We start from the raw sequence: 17,520 nt of genomic DNA, 5'->3' as shown, positions 1-17,520 counted from the left end.
AAATTATTAATAAATTTGGATTTAATCATGTTGGTATGAATGTTTCGCTTATAATTTTTGCAGCAAACGTAAATCGGGCCGAGGAGGAATGTAAGTTTCAAGAGTTGGCAGCACCTGCTCTTTCGATTCACTTCACTTGACAGCCCTATTCCCAGCTGCGCAAGTGAATCAGGATCAGATCCGCGCAAGAAACCATTGTTGGATTGCTGTTGCTGTCCAAACTTTGAACCTGAAATTAGCGAGCTCACATCTAAATTGGCCCCTCACCGCTCATCCGGACAAAGAATGTCCGGTTTTCACGAGACTTAACACTCGCCCGTGCCCGTCAAAGGTGCGTATAGGTGGATACGACCGTGGGAAAGGGGCCTCTGTTTCACCTGGAAGGTTTCTGTGAAGGACCTATTTTGGCCCAGATTGCTGCTGCGGGAAAGTGCTTTTCAAGGTTCTTGAAGATCTCTCGGCACTTCCATCGCAGCAATTAAGAATATTTACACCGAGATTGACAAAGATCGACAAATCGCCACGGTTTAACTTCTTTTGTTTTCATTTAACATGCTAAATATACAGCCTTTGCTAACTACAGAATTGATTTTCAAAGTGTAAACATAAATAATTGTCAATATGTATATTATTCAAAGTCACTTTTTTATCTTTTACGTAATTTAATGTTCGTGATCCATCAAATGATTTCACCGTGGAGATTTTTCGATGATTTAGACTTATTTTGTAGTTTTAAATTTGGATCAATCATTAGAGCAAAATTTAAATTGGTTATAATTATAATTTTTTTTGGAAATTTTTGTTTCAGTTATTGAGATTGAAAATTTATTTTTAAAATATTTGTCTTTTGCAGAGTTGATTCATACATTGAAGTGCTCCGTAAATAAAAATATATAAAATGATGAAGGGAAGTGGGCCTCCAAAACGTGAAGGCAAAATGCGAATAAGAGCATTTCCTGTAAGTTAACAAATCAAAGTTTAATTTTTTAGTCATTAACGGCATAACTTTTTCAGGCCAATATGGACGAAAAATACGTGGACACAATTTGGTCCTTATTAAAAAACGCTATTCAAGAAATTCAGAAGAAAAACAACTCTGGACTTAGTTTTGAAGAGCTGTACAGAAACGCCTACACAATGGTTCTGCACAAGCGAGGAGAACGTCTTTACACTGGTCTCAAAGAAGTGGTGACCAGTCATTTGGAGAACAAAGTATTTGCAGAAACTTTTTTCTATTAGTTTGTCCTCATTTCACAAATTTTAGGTTCGGCAAGACGTTTTACAAGCATTGAACAACAACTTCTTGTCCACGCTGAATATGGCTTGGAACGACCACCAAACCTCCATGGTCATGATAAGAGATATCCTCATGTACATGGACCGAGTTTATGTCCAGCAGAATGACGTTGATAACGTTTACAATCTGGGGCTGTCCATATTTAGGGACCAGGTGAGAATGAAAAGTATATTTTATGATCTGATACACTTTGATGGTAAATAATAATTTATTAATAATATGGAGTTTGATTAAATGTAATTTAGATAATATTTTTTATTAGAGCTTCGGTATACAGATTTTTGACAAAAATTAGAATTAATTGGAATTTTTGTCTTTAGGTGGTGAGATATCCTGTTATTGGAGATTCCCTAAGAACCACCCTGCTGGAGCTAGTTGCTAGAGAAAGAAGAGGAGAGGTCGTCGACAGAATTGCCATTAGGAATGCTTGTAGCATGTTGATGATTCTGGGCATTGATGCACGGTGTGTGTATGAGGAAGATTTCGAGCGGCCGTTCTTGCAACAATCAGCTGAATTTTATAAGGTTTGGTGGATTCTAAATATTTTGTACCAGTCTCTTATAAAGTTTTGCAGTTGGAAAGCCAAAAGTTTTTGGCAGAGAACAGTGCCTCTGTGTATATTAAAAAGGTTGAGGCTAGAATCCAAGAGGAAATTGATCGGGCCCAGCACTATTTGGACCAGTCAACCGAGCCTAGAATTGTGGACGTTGTTGAGACGGAGTTGATTAAGAAACATATGAGAACTATTGTTGAGGTAGGTGGACATGGAATGTAAAAATGGCATTATTCATAATTATTCAACTTCATAGATGGAGAATAGTGGTGTCGTTCACATGCTCATTAATCAGAAAACCGAGGACCTTGCGTGCATGTATAAACTCTTCAGTCGATTGCGGGACGGCTTGAAAACGATTTCGGACTGTGTAAGCAAGTACCTTCGTGAGCAAGGCAAGGGTCTTGTTCAGGAAGAGGAAGACTCGAAGCCGCACGACCCCGCAATGGCCTGCACCGGAGGCACAAACGCCATCACTTTTGTTCAGAAACTGCTGGACCTGAAGGACAGATTCGACCATTTCCTGAAGAATTCCTTCAACAACGACAGAATATTCAAGCAGATGATTGCTGCCGACTTTGAGTTTTTCCTAAACCTAAATCCTAAATCTCCGGAATATTTGTCACTTTTCATCGACGACAAGCTCAAGAAGGGAGTTCGAGGGGTATGTAGTGTTCAGACTTTCTTTTGTCCTGCAAGCCTTATGATTTTGTATGTAGATGTCGGAGCAAGAAATCGAGGCGGTTCTAGACAAAGCAATGGTCATGTTCAGATTCCTCCAGGAAAAGGACGTGTTCGAGCGTTATTACAAACAGCACCTGGCGAAGCGTCTTTTGTTGAACAAGTCCGTTAGTGATGACTGCGAAAAGAACATGATTTCTAAACTCAAGGTTAGTAAAAGGGAGTGCTCAAATAAAAGGTGTTCATTAAATTCTTTCACAGACGGAATGTGGCTGCCAATTCACGTCAAAGCTGGAAGGTATGTTCAAGGATATGACTATTTCCAACAGCTACATGGAAGATATGAAGGAACATCTGTCAACAACAGGGGTAAGGTGTTACAAACAAGTATCCAAAAGTGGAATTTTATCAATTGGAAATTAGCAAACTTGCATCGGTGGAGTCGATCTGAATGTGCGAGTTCTTACCACCGGATTTTGGCCGACGCAAACTGTGGTACCCAAATGCAGTATTCCAGCAGCTCCAAGAGAAGCATTTGAAGCTTTCAGAAGGTAAAAAAAATATTGAAATTTATATTGCTTAATTTAAACAAATTTATCAAGAAGTTGAGTTTTAAATGTTAAACATATTTCACAGGTTTTATCTGAGCAAGCACAGTGGTCGGCAATTGACCTTGCAAGCGCAGCTGGGTTCAGCTGACCTCAATGCCTATTTCTACGGTTCTCTGCGGCCCTCTGGAAAAACCGATGATGGTCCTGCCGGTGGTGGCATCGAACTTGCAGCCACATCTTCCTGTCCGTTCCCAACCAGCAGTGGGGGCAGCAAGCAGCCAAGGAAACACATCATACAGGTCTCTACCTACCAGATGTGCGTCCTTATGCTTTTCAACAATCGAGAGCGACTTACTTACGAGGCTAGTATTATCCCTTTTGTAATCAATGAAAATGACAAAAAAATATATGTACAGGAGATTTTAAGTGAGACTGATATTCCTGAGCGAGACCTCATCAGGGCTCTTCAGTCCCTGGCCATGGGTAAGTCAAGCCAACGAGTTCTACTCAAACATCCGAAGACAAAAGAAATCGAGCCCAGCAACATTTTCTGTGTTAATGACAACTTCTACTCCAAACTCCACAGGTGAATTTTATTTTATCATTGATAGCAAGTAGACTGACCATTAAATTTTTTTAAAGGTCTTAAATTAAAACGTGCTTGCAAACATTTTTACTAACACAATTAATCTTGCCCACAGAGTTAAAATCCAGACAGTGGCTTCTCGTGGAGAGACAGAGCCTGAGCGAAAGGAGACAAGAACGAAGGTGGACGAAGATCGCAAGCATGAGATCGAGGCAGCCATCGTGCGTGTGATGAAGGCAAGAAAGAGAATGCAGCACAACTCGCTTGTGGCTGAAGTCACACAACAGCTGAAGGCTCGTTTCTTGCCGCATCCAATGGTGATCAAGAAGAGGATTGAAGGTCTAATTGAGAGAGAATATCTAGCCAGAACTCCCGAGGACAGGTAATTTATTTTCGACATTAAGAAATACTGAATAGTGCTAACATGGTTTTCTCTTGTATTTACAGAAAAGTTTATACATATGTTGCTTAAGAATTCAAGTTTGAATAGCAGCTGGCAAAAAGTGAAAAGCATGATTTTAAGTCATGAGTGAATGTTCGGTGTGTTCAAAATTGTGCAGTTAATGCTGGTTGAATCATGGTGAAACTATTCAGTGCAGCGTCTTTTGAGGAATGTGAATGATTGTAAAATTCAATTGATATAAGTATAAATAAAATCTAAGGTTTGCGAACAATAAAATTAAGAGATAAAATGAACAATTTTAGTAAAAATTTAATATATTGTCAAAATATCAAAGCCCTAAGACATTTTTATTGCAAATCTGCTGCAGCGCTGAACAAAACTAAGCATTGCTATTTAAAACCAGACCAAAGTTGATTTTTGATTTTATATAAAATAAGATATAAAAAAAACCACTTAAAAATTTTCACAACATTTTAATTATAATTGTGAATTAAATAATATAATTGTAACAAATTGTTTGCACTTTCCAATTTTCATCTTGTTCGTTATATGATAGTCTTGATTGGACAGGAGTCAAAAATAATATTTTTTTCAAAGATAGGTTATGTGTAAAAATGTTTATTTTGTACCCAGTTGCACAAGACATTCAGGCTCTAATAGCTTCAGAGCGCCTTAACGTATTTCCTCAAACACAACCCTATGAGCCCAATTTATCAATTATATTTATAGCGCACTCTCCAAAAATCATTTTACAGATGGCATTCATGGTCACTTATTGATAAATTAAATTACTATAAAAATATGACATATTAACTAGCTGATATTGAAATAGCAGCAAATATCTTCAATATCAAAATTAAGAGCAGCAGACAAAAGTCATTAATGATCACAAAATTGAAAACACTCTACAATTTTAATAAATGGCGTGGTTTTTCGATCTTTTGAAAGCTGAAGGAGCAGCGGCTCGCTGAAAACCTTGAAGTGGATCTTCTTGCTTGTTTTCGAGCTGATAGGAATAAGAAATGGACGGGATGATTTCCAAAACGTGATTTGCTATCTGCTGACTTTTTTGGCTCTCCACAAAACTGCCAGAGTGGCTATAACTTGATAGGGCAGACTGCTGTCGACTGTAAGTGGCACTCTGTAATTTAAATAATATATCTCATCAATAGTTAATTATAAATTGATAATAAATAAAATATAACATGGTATGCAACCAGCTTGACAAGTATGTCACGCAGGTTGCATAACCAACTTATTTTAAGTGATCACAAATTTACGTTGCAAAACTTACATTGCCTTGCTGTGCTAAGTTGAAGCCGTCGATAAAAGCTTGCTGGAACTGGCCGCTATTTTGTTGGATCTGTTGTCCCCCAATGTCTTGGGTGGCTTCCTCAGGGTTGAACGGTGCCAGCACCTCATTTTTGAGGGGCTTTTTCTTTCCTGTTACAAAACCAATACTCGGCTTGGGGAAGTCGTAGCCGTCCAGGTCACCAATGGTGGGCGCCTGAACTATAACACCAGAGTCGTCGCTCTTGATTCCTACAGGAGGGAGGAATTGTTGAGTTATAGTTAATGATTCAGACTCGTGAGCAGAGGCGCTTGTTAATGCAGCGCTTTGCTGGGTATGGATGCAGGGAGGAGCGCTTTGGTACGCCTGATTGATTAGGTTTGCGTTGCTAGCCAGCGACTGCTGATTGCGCTGGTAAACGCTGAAGGGTGATCCAGGGGTGGGGTAGCTGTATCCCTCATTATCTGAAGGGGCTGGTGAGGGTTGCGGTCTTTGAGGGAGCTCAAAAGGAATGTTTGGTTTTGGATAGTTGTAGCCGCTGGTGCTGGCAGCAGAAGAGGTGACAAAAGACGAATCGTCTGAGCCGGCACCAAATTGGGCACCCTGAGTGGTTTGGATAAAAACAGGCTCCTGAGTGGTAGAGGGAAGAAAGAAGGGCACCGAGGGTTTTGGATAGGTGTAACCAGACTCCTCATTGACACCTGAGGCGGCAGGTCTTTGGGTGGTGACCGGTTGGAAAGTGGTGGTGACCGGCCTAAATGTTGTAGTCACAGGTCTTCGGGTGGTGGTAATAGGTGTTCTAGTGGTGGTTGGCAGTGGGAAGGCGACAGAGGGCTTTGGGTAGTTGTAGCCAGACTCCTCATTTACATCTGAAGCGGCAGGTCTCTGGGTAGTTACTGGCCTGTAAGTCGTGGTCACAGGCCTGAAGGTCGTGGTCACAGGTCTTCGGGTTGTCGTGGTTATGGGCTGCCTAGTGGTAGTTGGGAGGGGGAAGGCGACAGAGGGTTTGGGGTAGTTGTACCCTTCAACAGAGGGGTTCTGGTTGGAGGAACCAAAATCGTTGGGCCTCAAGGTGGTGGTGTATACTGGCTGTCGAGTGGTTGTTGGCGCCCTGGTGGTAATGGGTTGCCTGGTGGTTGTGGGTATGGGAAGGCCAACCGAAGGCTTCGGATAGCTGTAACCATCGGTTTGGCTGAAGGAGGGTAGTTGGTTTGAGGGACCAGAGGCAATTGGCCTCTGCGTGGTGGTTACAGGGCGCCTTGTAGTGGTGATTGGACGCCTTGTTGTGGTAACAGGGCGCCTTGTGGTAGTTGGAATGGGCAGTCCTACAGAGGGTTTAGGGTAATTGTAGCCATCGGCTTCACTAAAAGAGGGGAGTTCATTTGAGGGTCCAGCGGAAATAGGTCTCTGAGTGGTTTGGATGACCGGTCGGCGAGTGGTAGTGGTCGTGACAATAATAGGACGGCGGGTTGTGGTTGTGGTCACAATCGGACGACGAGTGGTGGTGACAGGTCTGCGGGTCGTGGTTGGAATAGGAAGGCCAACAGAGGGCTTAGGGTAGCTGTATCCATCAGCCTCGCTGAAGGACGGCAACTGGTTTGACTGACCTGCATCGATAGGTCTTCTAGTGGTAGTTGTGGTTACGATTGGCCTCCTAGTCGTGGTTGTTGTCACAATGGGCCTTCTGGTGGTGGTCGTAGTTGGCACAGGACGGCGCGTTGTGGTTGTAACCGGCCGACGGGTGGGGTCAGGCAGACCAACTTCAGGTTTGGGGTAGCTGTACCCGTCAGTTTCACTGAACGAAGGGAGGTTATTGGAAGGGCCGGCCGCAATGGGACGCTGCGTGGTGGTCGGTTTGGGATAGTCGTAGCCTTGGAAATTATTATTAAAATTAGATTGCTGTTGGATTTGGTTCGTGGGAATTTCAGCAACAACTATGGGACGGAAGGTTGGTCGGGGCGTCGAGGGAGCTGGCGGCGGTGGAGGAGGGCGCGTCACCCTTTGAGGTGGAAGGTAAGTGCTGGGAGGCTGAGTGACTGGTCTGCGAGTTGTGGTCGGAGGAGGTGCATCGGTTGGAGGCAAGTAAAGACGGCTCTCGTCCTCGTTACTTGACGCTGGTTGGAAGTTGATGTCGTTTTCGGAGTTGATTTGAGGGTTGCTTTGGGTTCGCACCACGGGAATGCGCTCGCCCTTGTAAGGAATTACCACACCTATTTCGCTATTTTTCGCATAGTGGGTCTCAGAAGCGGCGCAGTCGACGTTGTTCCACCACTCGCACGCGAAAACCTCTTGGTTGAAAATCGTCCCGTTCGGACAAAGGAAGGACTGCGGTGACGAATCGTCTCCGGTGCAAACGTGGAATGCTTGGCAGCCAGCCTGAATGTCTGCATAGTAACCTAAAAGTAAAATATAAAAATTAGTTTTAAAGTTAATAAAAATTAAAACGCGGTGAGCTTTTATATTGACTTATAATAAATTTGCATATAATTATTCTTATAATTAATAAAGAGAAAAACGCGCAGAGAAAGTTTGCTGAGGAAAATTTTCTACGCTCGTAAAATCTTCAGCCAAAGTGAGTTATTAGCAAAGTAAATATGACGCCCAGCGGCTGCCAGCTTGTCTTTACACCGGCCAAGCTATAGAAATGATGCTAAAACAGTCGCGTCGAGCTTGTCTGACAGCTTATTGTCATTCATCAACGAATCAAGCATTCAGTGATATATCCGCATTCCTTATCGACCTTATCTCTGCATATAATAAAATCGATATTTTTTACTCCAGTTGAAATATTTAAAACATAAAACAGGATAGGAAAAATCAAATTAATCAATCTATAATAAAAACATATCCGTTTGATTTTATATTGATTAGGCCAGTTGGCAAATTTACTCTTTATAAAACCCGTCAATGATTTATTGCTCCTTTTACGATCAGCCCACAAACTTACGAGCTCACGTTTTTTACTCAACTTAATTAGAAAATGTTTTCACGAGGTTACGGCGGGTCAATTCATACTTTCCTCAGCAGAATGCGATTCAACGGTAACACACAAGAAGCGCCCGCGATTGCTGCGATCAGGAAGTCGTTTAATTTTATTTGACTTATATCCATTTTGTTAATTTAATTTTAACCCGTGTCACTATCCTAATTGATGGACTGAAATGATTAGAGCTCATTTGATCAGAGATGTATTTGTTGAATACTTTTCAGCTTTACGGCAGTAGTTTGCAGACTGAAAAAGCACATCAAATTGACGCACTCAGAATCAATTTATTCAAATTGCTTGCTTTCCCTGAGTGCTTTTTACTCCACTCAATTTTCAAAGCAGCAATCAGTGTAAATCATTTTTATAATCAATCATTTTTTTTATGCATATTGATTGTGAATGAGCATTACTTCAAAATTCCTTTTAATAGAATGGAGCAAGAATGTAAAAAAGAAAAATACGTATAATTAATTATTTTATAACTGATGTACTGTACGGTCAATTAATTTAAAATACATACAATTATGTAAGAAAAAAAGAATATGTAATTGTGCATTAATAAAAAAATTTACTTTGCTTGCGCACCTTAAAACTCATCCAGTCTGCTGGCTTATAAAAAATCTTAATCACAATAATGTTGACAAAGAAGCGAACTTCTTAAAGAGAAAAATAGTATCAGTAGCCTGGCTGACTTAATTAGCTGGTTGCGTAAGTCAATTAACGAAGACCTCGCGTAATTTATGATCCTGCCGATGTAAGAATTTTTTGTGTCCCACTCGTCGGTCGATATGGAGAAAGCAAAGTGTCTGCCTTATAAGAAGAGGCGGCCGAAGAAGATCTGTATAGGCGAGGGCGAACCAGTTGTCTTCTTCATCGCGACCACTTTCACTTATGCACGCGCGCTCGCTCGCTCGGCGGCCAGACGGCCTTGCTTTATGGTCCATCAGGATAACCTACGGACCACTCGCATCCTCCAGAGTCAAAAGAAACATACCGACCGACTGTGACAGAAGGAAAATTACACACACGCGCTATGGCGAAGGGAAAAACATCGCGATGATACAATCTGCTCGTTTCATCGTTATTTATGTATAATAACAAGGCAAGGACTTTTTTTACGATCAGCTTTCGCCATTGAACGTTTTTCGACGTGGGAAAATCTGCAGCTCCCGATTGCGACGGTCAGATCTTTTTGTCCAATTTTCCTTTTTATATGCTCAAGGCGATTTGAGCAAAAAAAAATGAACTTGTTACATGTTGCGAAAGGTTTAAACTGTTAATGGAATTTTAATATGATGCCAACGAAATTGTTTTTTAATTTGCACTTGAATTTTTTTACGATTTGTAAGTTGACTCTCGATGGTCATACGCTACTCTGTCCTAAGTGAGTTGGCAAAGCACTTATTTCACAAGAAAATTAGTGAATGGATGCATCACGTGTTTATTGACTTGTCAATGACGAAAAGAGCCATTCGCAGATATAGCAGATTTATACGCCAATGTATTCTTCTCGCGATATATAATTTTGAATGCATTCTCTTCAACAAAAATGCAAATTTACTTGCGAGGGCCAAAATTAAATTTTAGTGCCTCTTGAAGAAGTGTTTTGACTTTGACATTTACGCGGCGCAATAAAAGTACGGCGACAGATTTATCTTTCAAGTGCCGATCAAATGCAGAAAGGTGTAAACTAGCGAGAAAAAGTTGGCCGGCAAGCGGCATTTGCAATTTGGTACGGCGTTACCATTAAGGCGCTTTTTCTCTCTGCTCAGCTCGTCAGGTGTCAAAGGTCACGCACGCAAGCCGGAATCAGGGAGTGGGCGCACACTTGTATATACTTTCTAACATCTTGTGCGGCATCCACGCACACGGCGAAATTTAACTCTTGTTTTGACACCTATATTTAGCAGGACCAACCCAAAATTGGGAGAAAAATCTATTAAACAATGTCAATAATGATAAAATTAAAGGAGTTAAAATTGATAATTTAACATCAATAATTGGAATGAAGTAAAATAAATCGTTTAGTATCATAAAAATTTTGATTAAAAATAAACTTTTCAATTTCCAATTAAATGTTCAAATTAAATGCTGAAATTTTTATTTGTAAAATTAATAAGTTATTTATTTTTATTTAAATTGCAAATTTTTCTCGAAACAATCAAATCTGCTAAAAGACTGAATGTGCGCACCTGTTGTTTCATAGATAAAACAAAAACTTTCATAAGTCTTGACCAAATTAGTCTTGCCCGGCAGCACATAAATTTTACTTTGACACGTAATGATGCTCTGTGATTGACTTGAGCAATGTTCTTCATAAGGCAAGAAAAAAGTATTGAGATGAGCTCAACCTGACCCAAAGCGTCAGATCCAAATCGAAAATGTCAAAATGTGCTGAATTTCTCCCCGACCGCCCGCAGTGCTAGTTTGACCTACAACTAATTATACGCTTCAAACTAAACGTACAAGCCAGCAACATTTTATTTATGCATTTTTTTTCTCTGTATGGAGATCATCTTCTAATTTTGCATCGAATTAAATTCAACAGGTGCTGGTGATTTTTAATCTGCTGGAAGCATTTTTTTTTATTTTTAGATGAAATCTCGCCTCCGTTTTGACCTTCCACTTCAGGAGGTTATCTCTTAAAATTCGCATGTAGTCAGCGCTCACCGCAGCGCGAATGCTCTTCCATATAATATTTTTAAAGAAGCCGAGAAAATACACGATTGTTTGCAAATGTATCACTTTCTCTCTCTGTATGATCTAAGAGCCCAGGAACATTCCTTGCCTTCGGACAATATTTTTTTTCGAGAGGAGAGTATATATATTTATAAAAAATATCATTTATTCAAAAGAAAACATTAAACTCCGTAGTCTCCGTACTGCAGCTAACTTCTTTTCATCAAACACTTGAACAATTGAAATGCAAATAGAAACTTCTTGCAGATTTCTAAAAAATTCCACCTGTTTATATTTATATCACTGTACATTTAACATAACTTTTCTTTGATTTTTGGCACTCAATAAATGTATGCACTCAAAAAATAAGATGCATGTCAGATGCATGTATAAAAATTGAATCATCATCGTTATTTAATAAAAATGTTTTGAAAAATCTTTAGAATATACAGCGAAAATAAATTTTATTCCTTTGTCAAAAAATTTCTACCCACCAAGAACTTTTAACTGCACTTAAGTTAAAATCCTGAAAATTCAACTATAAAGCTGGACTCTCATTATTTTAATTTCACTATTAACAAATTATACATAAATATATGATAAACAATTATGCTTTTAACCAGGAGCTAAGTATTTTTATCTTGTAAACGGAGTAAAATAAATTGGTTGAATGTTAATGTTGTAATAATTATAAACAAAATAAGTTATTTGTTATGATGTAATGTTAAAGTTACGTACCAACTATTCTACCCTGACAGGAAAATCCTGTTTCGGGAGGTGTGTGGTGCAGTGGGTAGTCTTCTCCCGGTTCTCCAGGGATCGACTCTCTCAGGTCCCAGTGCTCGTGATGGTCGTGGTGGTCTCCTCCGTGGTGTTCTCCACCTTTGTCCTGGTGAGGCTGTTCAAGGCCTATGATCTGCTGCGATCCTTCGTTGGCGTCCGAAAGCAGATTGCGGTCCTCCTCAGGTGAGAGGTATTGATTGGAAGGGCCCTGACTAGCCTCAAGAGCAGGGTCAGAGGGAAGGTACTGGTTATCAGGGGGCAGGTATTGAGAGCTGCCCCGAGATTGCTGGGGTGGCTGGTAATTGTAGTTCGCGTTCTGCTGACCTTTGGCGATAAGTGCAAAGGCCAGAAGACCTGCAAGTGGAAAAATAAAAGCAGAAAATTTAATTGAAGAATAACGAACAAGGAAAGTAAAAGTAAAAATGGTATCAGCATCAGCACAAAAATTCAGTTCTCATTATATAAAAAAAGCGTATATGTTTATTCCCATGGGATTAATTTGCTGAATATTAATCATACTGTTTACTTTCAACAACTTTAATATTTGAATCTTTGTCAATCCATACTTTAAAATCATATATGCTGACAAAAAATTATTTTTTAAATTTTTAATATATTAAATAAATTGACATAATAATTATTTGTGTTCATTTTTAAAAGCTGAGAAAATTTTAAAATACAAAAAAAAATAAAAATTCATTATATTTTATAATTTATTAATTTAATAAACTTATTAACACAACTTTAAAACTGATAAAAAATTTGTATACAAAAAAAATTAAATATAATTATATAGACTTTTGGATTCAATAATTTTTAATTATTCAAAGTGAAAAAGGCCGTTGATTTGGAGTCAATTTAATATAAGCAAACAGAAACAAAATTGAAAGTAAAATAAGAATAAAATTACGTCCCTTATGCGACTTTGTGAATTGTAACAAGGTCATAATTGCAAAGTTCACGTTATTTCACTTTGTTTCTGTGAATGCAGCAATGACCATGCTCTGCGGCACATTGCCATATTTATAATTATTTTTTTCTAACGCTTTGTTGTTTCTGTGAAGGCAGTTGATCTCTGGAGCCACCAGCACAGCAAAAAGCTAATTGCAATTATGATTTTTGGTTAGCACGCGACCGCGCAACGAAAGGGGTTGGCGTGAGAAAATCGCGGCACACGTCGCAGGATTGTATTTAAATGAGAGACGGCGCAGCGTTTTCCGAGCGACAAACTTATCTGCGTGAAATTATGTATTATGAGACGCGATGAAGAAAGCTTGTGATAACCCTTTTACAATTCAAACTCCCACAGACATTATTTCATAAAACACACACCGTCAGCAAAATAGTATTTTGAATTTGTTGCTTATAAAAATGTACAGTGTCGCCGAGGATGAAAGACTTTCCTCTCTCGGCACGCACTTTTATCTTCTTCACTTCGTCTAATCTATGAAAAATGTTAATAAAACCCAAAAGCTTCCTTGTTATTTATTATGCTTTCCTTTCTTCCCGCGCTGAAACATCATCTAGGCCGTGATGTTTCACATTATGCAATGGGAACAGTGGAAAGATTTATGTTGTATTAAGCCTATACATTATGGCCAACCATAAAACTTCCTTTGCGCTTGTCAATGAGAAATTATTTTTCCCTCTTCTTACAAACTGCCCACCGTGATTATGTTTGAAAAATACGAGACTTAATTAATGAAACACGCGTGTTACTTTTTAAAAGAGAGAAGAACGGCGAGATGATGGATTTGTGGGTGGCGCGGGTGAAAGAGCTCGGCCGAAATTTTATGCTGCGTTTCCTCAATTTCACGGGATGAGCAAACAAAATCGTGCACTTACCTCGCAAGCACACATCCACAAAACTAATGAGCGAGTTGAGAAAAATGTAATGATGCCAAGCTCCTGCACACGGCTTAATAATAATTATATTCACTTTCGGTGCTCATCCTCAATTTAAGCTAATTCAGATTCAAGAACCGTTCTAATCTTGACATGAAAATGAATTAGAAAAAAAGAAAGCTTAATTAAGTATTTTTATATTTTTGTGTGTTCTCATATTTTCAATAATTTGATCTTTCAATGGTTAATGTAAACAAAAGTTTTAAATAAATTTTTAACGTCAGTGGTGTCCATGATACAAGATCCAACAATGAAAAAAAGTCACCTACTGTTAGAAAAATTTATTCGGACTCTCCTTGACTATCCTATTGATGCTTTTGGTTACAAAATTGAAAAGTAAAAAAAAAAATGCAAATTTTTAATGTCATTGAATTAATGAAGAACAATGAAAAGTGACATAAATAAGAAATAAAAATTTCACAACACTAACGAAATATTGTAATAAATTAAAATTTGCAGCAAAAGACTAAAAGTTATTATCTTTATCAATATTGTACTGTCTCATTGATTTGCAAAAAAAATTAAGACGCACATTAAAATTATTTTATCTTCGTTCTGCAATAATTGCCAAATTATAATTTTGAGAATTCCTTTTACAAAAGAAATATTTTTTCTGAAAATTTTATTAAGCATTTATGCTTAAACACAATTATGAAATTCATACATAAAGAGGCAAATTGCTCAGAGAGTTAGAAATGAACTATGTAATACATAATGCACAAAAAAGTACTTGCCATAAACAACTGCTAATCTAGTATTCCACATTTTGGGCGGCGATCACTAACGAAATAACGCACAGTTCTTTGCAGCTGGACGTTCACAAAGACATTGCGACTTCTTGCGCGTGCGATATGGGAAAAAACTCGCCTACGGTGGCAGATCCACCTTTTATACTTCGTGGAGAGCGCCGGGCAGAAGCAGCAGCAGCAGCGGCACCTCCCTCTCTTCTTACTCTCCGACAAGTCCATCTGCGGCTTCTGGGGATGCCGAACATATTGCATAACCAGCACCTGACAGATGATCTCAAATCATGAAGATCGGTTTCAGGCTTGACCCTGACTGGATGTCATCAAAGTGACCGATGGAATTCAAGCGTTTCGTAAGATGCCCAGAGTTGGTATGAATAAATTATCGAAAACAATTTGGGCTGAGGCTGTTTAGATACGGTCATCGGCGACCGTCAGATGAAAAGTTTAATTATAGGATGCGAGAATGAAATCGAAACTCTTATTTATTAAAGAGACGTCAGGTGTATTTTTAGTTAATTTTGTAGTGGTTCGTCTTAATGTTTTTAAAAGCCAAGGTGCTTCTGGCTCGAGTGTGTGATTATCCGCTCATTATTATTATTACTCGCAGAAATCCCGCTGCACTTGAAGAAGCTCGCTGCTGGTGTGTATTATGCAGTCGGAACCCTTCATTAACAGGCACTTGTAATTATAGCATCTCACCTCCATTATCATCCTGTAACCTTTACTCCTACTCGGCCAACGCGCGGCACAGTTTGTTTAATGCTTCTATGAGATGCCCTATGAACTTGATAATAACGTCATTTGTACCAGACTTTTTAAAGTAACATATTGTTGCTCGATAAAAATAGTTTTGTAGCTGAGAATATTTAAATTGTTATGCCTAATCCTTTTTTTAATTTTTATTAAAAATTGATAAGATTATAAGGTCAGAAATTAGAGTATTTGTTTTTACTAAAAAATTTTAAAGCGTCATATTATTTTATAAATTTATATTATATTTAGCTATCAAATTTAACAACCTTCAAATTTAATTTCACCAAGCACATTTATATGTCAAAAAGCGCCAGCAAAATTTAATAAAAATATATTGACATTTTTTTTTCTAAAATTGAAACCAAGTTTCGTAAAATTTTAAATTCAAATTTGGAAATTAATCCTTCTCATTAACTTATCACTGTCGTAAATATTGACTTTATGGAAATTTTTGTAATCAAATATCAAATTGCACTCACCTTGCCGTAACAATTAATCAATTTGGCAAATGATTGAGATTTAAAGCATAATAAATTATGTACTTTTGCCAAAATATTGACTTGTTGCACACATCTGAAGAGGTTTCTTGCTAGACATATATTTTTTTTTTGCTTCTTAAACATTTCTCAAACTTTTATAAGAGGACTTTTCCTGAATCGTGTGTCATCAATTTGTTTCCTGGAAACTGGTTTTGTATCAACGAAATTTCACCTTTTGGCGGAAGAGAGTGAGTATTACTTAAATTTCACAATGAGAGACACAACTCCAAATTTCCCACCGATTTAGAATTTTGGAGTGATAAAAGGGTCACGACTTGCGGGGACCACAGGGCAGTCATTACTCGATCTACGCACACGCAATAATAACCCGTCGCACACTCTGACAGATCGCACGCAATAGGTGTGGAATTCACACCTCTACCCAAGGCAAATCGTCCGACTCCAAAACACGTCTGCGGAGTTGCGAAATGAAATCAACAAAAACTTTTCAAACTTTATAAAATGGTATATAAAAAAAAAAACTCGCGGATCACGCGTGATTTCTCAAGACGCATAAAAGACAATAAAGTTGACGATTTAAAGAACGGCCGCCACCAGCAGATTTTTTTTATCACATTTCTTCACAAACTCGCAAAGGAACATCTCGAATTTCTGCATAACATCACGTAAGCCGCACTTTCCCCAAAAATAGAGGCGACAAAAAACTTCTTTTGATAATGTATTTATCTTCTTATTAAAATGCACCGTGTGAGGAATTTGATAGCCATAAATCTAGAAAGATGCGGCAAATAAATCAAAGAAGGCGGGAATTTTCTCGAGAGAGATTTTCAACCATAACCAACATTAACCTTTCTTCGGAGCCGCGCATCTCTACTTCTCTCTCAATTATCTGCATGCATGCAAACAAGATATTTTGTTCCATAAAGTTTAATAGAGAAAAAGTGGTCTAGATAGAAATCTTCGCCTCCAACAATTTATTAATATAATATGATCTTTTTGAATACGCCTGTGGGTAATTTTTTGGTAATGCTGCACGGCATGCACGGTTCTGGCAATTCATGATAATAATATCAAAATCAACTCTGTAAATTCAAATTTTGTTAACGAGCGAAAAAAATACGTGGAACTTAAAACTTGTCAATGCCTAAAAATATAAAATTTGATCGTTACACCTTTCTACATTTTAATGTTGGTGCGGCTCAAATTAATAATTAACACTAGTATTTCAGATATTAAATTGTTCATCTTCATCATTAAATATAAAAAAATGGTATTGATATTAATTGATACTGGATAAATGAAAAAAATTAACAAAATCACAAAATTTCCTGCTTGCATGGTATAAAATGCAATAATAATTATCGTGCAATTTGCATAGCATGAGTTGTTACCTATTATGTAACGTGCAGAGGCTGCGTGATTACCGCTTGTTGATGTAATTCCACTAATGAACAATATAAAACATGAGAACAATTTGCATCATTAAAAATAAAGGCAAAGACTAACGCATAATGGAAACAAACGATTATAACAATCAGCAAATCTCCTCTTTCATTCATAAAAAAAACTCGGTATGTTCATAACTTTCTTCCACATAGTGTTGACAGCTCATTACTTAACCTTGCAATGGCCAAAATACTATGCTAATTACCAAAGAAAGAAAAACTTTCCTCTATTATCTAAACGCAATAACGATTAACACATATTGGTGCAATTCAATTTTTCCTGATCATCCGACTGCAAGCAAAAGACGCCTAGTCACCATTTGAAAATATTTTGATCGCGAGACCCAATCAATACACG

General features: G+C 38.2%; 2 protein-coding genes across 2 annotated transcripts; one reads left to right on the top strand and one right to left on the bottom strand.

The window, feature by feature from the left end:
- The first annotated feature begins 120 nt into the window (after positions 1 to 120).
- Positions 121 to 4,532, top strand: LOC132198212 (cullin-3). The gene is made up of 14 exons (XM_059622096.1): positions 121 to 331; positions 854 to 958; positions 1,015 to 1,212; positions 1,265 to 1,450; positions 1,618 to 1,821; positions 1,872 to 2,051; positions 2,107 to 2,514; positions 2,570 to 2,740; positions 2,793 to 2,900; positions 2,955 to 3,082; positions 3,168 to 3,444; positions 3,499 to 3,668; positions 3,784 to 4,050; positions 4,116 to 4,532. Exons 2-14 carry the CDS (start codon positions 899 to 901, stop codon positions 4,138 to 4,140), a joined length of 2,382 nt encoding a protein of 793 aa, XP_059478079.1. The 5' UTR covers positions 121 to 331; positions 854 to 898; the 3' UTR covers positions 4,141 to 4,532.
- Positions 4,358 to 14,587, bottom strand: LOC132198211 (mucin-2-like). The gene is made up of 4 exons (XM_059622095.1): positions 14,450 to 14,587; positions 11,766 to 12,164; positions 5,366 to 7,758; positions 4,358 to 5,212 (listed from the first exon to the last, which is right to left on the bottom strand). Exons 1-4 carry the CDS (start codon positions 14,478 to 14,480, stop codon positions 4,985 to 4,987), a joined length of 3,051 nt encoding a protein of 1,016 aa, XP_059478078.1. The 5' UTR covers positions 14,481 to 14,587; the 3' UTR covers positions 4,358 to 4,984.
- Positions 14,588 to 17,520: the final 2,933 nt, after the last annotated feature.

The sequence above is a fragment of the Neocloeon triangulifer genome, unplaced genomic scaffold (genome assembly GCF_031216515.1).
Source record: "Neocloeon triangulifer isolate White Clay Creek 2 clone unplaced genomic scaffold, ASM3121651v1 ptg000012l, whole genome shotgun sequence".
Lineage (NCBI taxonomy): Eukaryota > Metazoa > Arthropoda > Insecta > Ephemeroptera > Baetidae > Neocloeon > Neocloeon triangulifer.
The sequence above is the reverse complement of the archived record's forward strand: the minus strand, read 5'-3'. Positions and strand labels throughout refer to the sequence as shown.